Source organism: Cucurbita moschata, unplaced genomic scaffold (genome assembly GCF_002738365.1).
Source record: "Cucurbita moschata cultivar Rifu unplaced genomic scaffold, Cmos_1.0 Cmo_Scf00024, whole genome shotgun sequence".
Taxonomy (NCBI): Eukaryota; Viridiplantae; Streptophyta; class Magnoliopsida; order Cucurbitales; family Cucurbitaceae; genus Cucurbita; species Cucurbita moschata.
In genome coordinates this window covers 2,834,023-2,840,022 of record NW_019268540.1, presented here as the reverse complement: position 1 = coordinate 2,840,022, position 6,000 = coordinate 2,834,023, and the positions used below count along the sequence as shown (strand labels likewise).

Sequence of the window (6,000 nt, the reverse complement as noted above, 5' to 3'; positions counted from 1 at the left end):
AAAAAAAAAAAAAAAAAAAAAAAAAAAAAAAAAAAAAAAAAAAAAAAAAAAAAAACTTGAGTTCATTTTACCAAGTCAAATAATCCAAAGGAAAAATCATAAAAAAGTGTTATATGTTGTTCATAAAACTCACAAGTTGTCCTGTTTATTGAGGAAACCAAGCAATAGGGGATGGGACTGAGGCTTGTCAGCTCTGGTGAGGAAAAAGTTGAATGTGATGCACAGTCGCATAATAGATCACGAGAAGTCCAGAAAAATCAGTCTCCCTCCCTCATGTCTTATTTGCAGAAATTGTTGCAAAACATAAGCATGTTATATCTCTAATCCAAGAGCAAATACTAAACATGTTGACCAATGTGTTCCACAAGATCATGATAGATTGAACGATCTATCTATTCTTCATCGACAACGACACCGATCTCACCCTTCTCCAGTAGATCGTAGAAAGCTCTCACTTTCCTCTGCTCATTCCATTGATGCATTTTCCAAAAGCTACCAGCAAACAGAGCAACACCCATTGCTGTCAATATCTCCTTGACGACACTCGGTCCTTTAAGTGTGACATGAGCCACCTTACCAGCAGCCATTTGTTTTTCTTGTTCAAAAACGGTACGAAAATCTGCCCGAGAGATCGAACACAAACAATTATAAGAACAAGTAGACCTAACCATATAATCTTTTCTAATTTCATACACAATATTAGCCCATGGAAGCACAACAACATAGTTCAGAACTATTTGCAAAGGACAAGGGCAAGTTCAATGAAGACTTTCATCCTTCAAGAAGCAAGAACAACTCTCCTTACTTCAGAAAGGAAGGGAAGGAAGAAAGGATTCATTTATGGAGAAAAATGAAAGAAAATACATGTGAGCATACCCAAAACAAATTAGCACAAGACAAAGGGAGTTCATGGCAAAAGTCTCTAAAAAAGGGCTTCAATGATTCAAAATAAGAATTTATAAAATTTTCTAGTGATAAAAAACCCAAAGGGGGCCATGGACCTCGCTAAAGACCCTCCTCCTCCGCCCGACAAATATTCACCCCCCGAAAATCATTCTATTTCTCTCAAGTCAAATGGGGCTACAAAATATCCAAAAAAAAAAAGGCTGTCATCTGCAAGACACTCCCTTATCTTTGAAAGGAGGATGAAACAAAGCTTCGTCCACCATCGAACGATGTAATCCCTCATGGGAACTCATTTGATTTCGATCCTATGGGAAACGAAAAAAGAGCAACAACGGATGATGGCCCGGCCATCTTATTCAACAGAATTCTGCATCTATCTTTATTGATATGATTAAGTATGTCCTGGTAAACTACTAGCCTCTTAGAGTTATGGATTGAATTCCTCATCCTCCCCTTTCTCTATTGTATGTCATCTATTCCAACAACACATGCATTTCTATATGCTAAAGAAACACATACATAACGATGAACCCTAGAGCAGGCTTCAGCACACAGAAAATGCATAAATTAGTTACTAGTGAATAACGATTCTCCATTCCAAACTCCAAATCATCCAGAAAAAATAAGGGGCTCTATTACGAAGGCAACACCCAAGAATTCCATTCAAACAACCCAATAAGCCTTCGCAATTTCTCAAATCTAAATACGAATATCAAATTAGGTTTTGCCGGAAAAGAAACAAATAGTATAAAACCAGTCCTCGCGCCGATACCATATCAATTCCAGATCCAAAAAATCCAAACCAGAAAGAATAGAAATCACCATGTCAACAAACAAAAAGCAACGCATTGATTCAACATACGCATAATCAGATGAAATTAAACCATGGAATCGTAAAGCAAAGATTGGATAAGAAAAACAGGTGAAGAAACGATCGAAACATCAAAGAGAAGAGTGAATCGAGAAGAGAAGCTAGGGTTTGTTTCGTTTACCAGAGGAGATCGAAGCGATTGGATGACGCCGGATAATGGAAACTGTGTTACGGTCTTCGGGTTGCTGCCTTGGCTCGAGTCTTTATTTGGGCTTTGCCTATCGGGGAGAGTGGGGTCCACTTGAACACGTCAACGCACCGTTTGTTTGGGGTAAACGTATTAAATTAGTTTTCTTTAGGGGTTAAACTATAAATTTTGTTTTTATCGAGGGGTTAAATTATAAAATTTGTTTTTTTACTCGAGATGGTAAATTACATGTTTAGTCGGTTAAACATTCCGGTAAAATATTTAATAACCCTGTTAACTTTCAAATTGGACACGAGATTAATTTTTATAAATTATTATATAAATATTTGAGATTGTATGTAATGTATTTATGTCCTTTCAACTAAGTTTTAAATTTTAGAGACATGTCAAATACATAATTAAAAATCGTTCTAACTCCTTCTCTTTCCAAAAAAAACGCCCTCCTCCACACCTCAATCTTCATACTCCTCGAAACTCGATCGTTGCCTTCTCATGCAAGGACGTTTTCAATCCCTGCACCACATGAGACTTGGATCTTTCATTGTTGTCTTATGAAGTAGTGGCGGTTTCACTGTGTTAGATGAAGTCAACTCTCCACAATAGTATGATATTATCCGCTTTGAACATAAGCTCTCGTGACTTTGCTTTGAGCTTCCCGAGAAGCTTCATACTAACGGAGAGAGTATTCTTTGATTATAAAACAATGAACATTCCCTAAATTAGCCTATGTGAGACTTTCATCTAAAACCCTGCTTCTTTGGTCAAGATTTGTCACCTTCATTCTCTTGACTTTGGTGTCGTAGCTATTTAGCAGCTGCAAAGCTCTAAACATGTATTCAAAACTTGTAAACTGGAGTCGAAATTAATAGATTCTACGGCCATATCTGTTACACCCTATGCCCACTGTTAGTAGATATTTTCTTTTTTGTACTTTCTCGACTTCCCTCAATGTTTTTAAAACCGCCTGTTAGGTATAAGTTTCCACACCTTACAAAAAACACAATCCACCCCTGGGAGCAAAGCATCCTCGCTTGCACACTGTCCGGTAACTGGTTCTGATACCATTTGTAACAGTCCAAGCCCACCGGTAGTCAATATTGTCCTCTTTCTCTTTCGACTTCCCTTTAAAATTTTTAAAATGTTCTGTTAGGGGAGATTTCCACCCTTGTAAGAAATATTATGATAAGTCATTACCGAACAGCAATTGATCGAGAATTAAACAATCTAAGGAGGATTGTTGACAGTTTGCTTGATCTCCAATCTTGGAAATGTTCTGTTCATAGAGGTTGAAATCTCCAAACACTTCCATTCTAAAGAGAATCGTCTTCTTTGCATCTGAGTTCAGTCCCCTGCTTCTCCTGGCTGCCATTAGAGGGGGTAGAAACCTCCTGCCTGCAAGACATTGAAATCAAATGGTTAGAGGAAAAAAAAACCCCATCGGCCATTTAAGAGCAAAAGGAAGCTGATAAATAAACCTATGCTCGATGTCACTGCAGAGGTTTCTCTAAACAAAACAATAAACATTCAGTTTTAGATCAAGCTGATTGAGTGTTCTATGCTCAGTGACAGCAGAGATTTCTCTAAACAAAACAACCAAAAATCTACTCTAAATCTGTTTCTATCCCTATGGATTATTCTACTATAATCAATAGTCCCAAACAAGTCTTAAAGAAAAGATCAAGAACCAGAGTCCATAAATAACCAAACAAGTTGGTGAGTCAATGATCTCAACTCTACAGGCTTTCTTCTTGTCATTTTCTAACCAGACAACCAAAAAAATGTTGAAATTGAAGCCATAAGAACAAACAAGGAACAGAGATGACTTATTGTTGGCTCTTTTCTTTATCAGAATGATTACAAATTGTAGAGATATAATAATATTACAATCTCTCGGCGCTGGAAACCTCCACAACCATCTTCAATGGCTGCACAGAGATTACATGCGAAAGGGAATAAGTCAGAGCAATGATCAATGGAATAGTTGAAAATTGCAGTAACATTTATCTTCCTAGAATTCAAATGGAGAGAGATTTACCCATAAAAATGAAATAACTCAAATAGGAGAAATCAATAGTTACAGAAGAGGCTTAATCTCAGACGACTTCAATCCGTTTGGATTGGGAGAATTGGGAAGAACTTTCCTCCTTCCTCTCGCGAAGGATAAATTTCAGAAACCAAACAAAGATTCTCGAAGTTTTAACGAATCCGATTGCGATAATGAGGTAATAGAGAGCCCAACCGGCGAAATCCACCATAGTTAGGTCGATAAGAAGCTCCATCTTGCTTTCCGCAGCAATCGCCGGAGATTCAGCTTCATCTCTCAACCTCCACCACCATAATCCCCCAAAGCTCACCGCCATGGCGATTCTTTCACTCCAACTCTCCTCCACAGGCGTTCCGAAAACGGTATCGTCCACCACCGGCTTCACCGCCGCCTTCGACCAATGAATCATCGCCGTATGCAACCCTAAGAAAAACATCAACCGGCACCACAAATTTCTCCGAAATCCTATGCTCGAGGCGTCGATAGCAATCGCCAATCCCTCGTCCATTCCCAACGCCATACCGACCTGTAACGCACATAGACCGATCCAAGCCGCGCTCAGGCCAGACGGTCTCGCCGGAAGAATCGATTTACCAAGCAAGTTATCGAGAAAAGCAGCTATGGCGATGAGAGAAATAAGAACCAAAAGTAGAACTCGGTCAGCATATGCAACGAAAGAAGAAGTAAGAGGCGTTGACGGAGAAAGAAAAGCCTGTAGATACTGAGAACGAGCGAGCCTGCAAAAGAGAAGAAATGAAAGTGGAAGCGAGAGGCTGAGGAGAGTGACAGTGAGAAGATGCAAGAATTTCTTGAAGATGAGATTGACGTTTCGCGGCCATTCTTGGGACGCCATAGCCATAGCTCGGAAGTTGCAGAATGAAGTGAAGAATCTGAGAATGTAAATAAGGAGAACGAAGAAGGTAAACGTTGAGTGGCGGCCACGTCCAGAATTTCGAATGGGTTGGCAATTGGCAATGACGTGTAATATAATATAAGTTGTATTTATATTAATATTTTATGCTTTGATTAATTATTAATATTATGGTTTTGACAAATTATTGAGATTATTTCATTAAAATTTTTATGTCCCTAGTAATTAATTAATACAAAATAGAGTATAGTTTACCTCTTAGAATATAATTGACTTAGATATCACATAAGATATCGATATTAGAGATGATCATATTCCATGATAAAATACAGATAATTAATTTAAAAATTGCATGCATGAGAGTTTTGGTAGCGTATAAATGATATTAAAATAAGGTCAAAGGCTGTCCCCATTATCTAATTAATCCAAACTCGTCATGTCTTAGCATATACTTCAATTTGTCATAATTAAATTATTTTTAAATTTCTTACAACAATTATTCTTCGCATTTCTTTATGGAATAATTAATAAGTGGTTACTTTTATTATTGTTATTATTAATTTTGTTACATAATATGGTTAGCTGTCCTTAGTTTAAGTGCAAATATTAATTAATGTTTTAATTATCATAGCCGTCCTTCTGAAGCAATCAAATATATATATATATATATATATATATATTAAAATTAAGTTTATAAAGGTTATAAGCTTGATTTATTATTTTTGTTTGGCTAAGAAAGATTGAATTAAAAGAATATACCTTATTTCATAATCATTTTATCTTTTATTTTTGAAAATCAAGCTTATAAATGAGATTAAAACTAATAATAATAATAGAATTTAACTAAAAAGAAAAAAGAAAGTTGAATAATGAAAAGGACTTACTAGATTCTTGCTACCAACAGACAGCAATGGATAAAGTAGAACTAAAACAAGCAAGCTAATTTACTTGCCTGGAAAGTCAGGCTGTCGCTCAGGTGCTGTCGATGAACACGACCTTTCGCAATGATATGATATTATCTACCTTGAGTATAACTTTTGAGTATAAACTCTCTTGGCTTTGCTTTGGATTTCTCCAAAAAGTCTCGTACCAATGAAGAGTTTGAGCATAAGTTCTCGTGGCTTTGCTTTGGGCTTCCCCAAAATGTCTCATATCAATAG

The 6,000-nt window shown here is 36.8% G+C and overlaps 2 protein-coding genes across 3 annotated transcripts; both read right to left on the bottom strand.

The window, feature by feature from the left end:
- Positions 1-116: 116 nt before the first annotated feature.
- On the bottom strand, positions 117-1,999 carry LOC111461239 (probable cytochrome c oxidase subunit 5C-3). Its single transcript, XM_023104759.1, has 2 exons — positions 1,899-1,999; positions 117-619 (listed from the first exon to the last, which is right to left on the bottom strand). Exon 2 carries the CDS (start codon positions 585-587, stop codon positions 393-395), a length of 195 nt encoding a protein of 64 aa, XP_022960527.1. The 5' UTR covers positions 588-619; positions 1,899-1,999; the 3' UTR covers positions 117-392.
- A 1,055-nt stretch (positions 2,000-3,054) lies between these two features.
- Positions 3,055-4,944, bottom strand: LOC111461235. 2 transcript variants are annotated; one of them, XR_002713541.1, is made up of 2 exons: positions 3,961-4,944; positions 3,055-3,317 (listed from the first exon to the last, which is right to left on the bottom strand). XR_002713541.1 is itself a non-coding variant. In XM_023104755.1 (1 exon), the coding sequence occupies exon 1, from the start codon at positions 4,826-4,828 to the stop codon at positions 4,019-4,021; it is 810 nt and encodes a 269-aa protein (XP_022960523.1). In that variant the 5' UTR covers positions 4,829-4,944; the 3' UTR covers positions 3,705-4,018. The 2 variants fall into 2 exon arrangements, 1 of the variants encoding a protein (XP_022960523.1); XM_023104755.1 differs by lacking the exon at positions 3,055-3,317 and having other exon boundaries at positions 3,705-4,944.
- Positions 4,945-6,000: the final 1,056 nt, after the last annotated feature.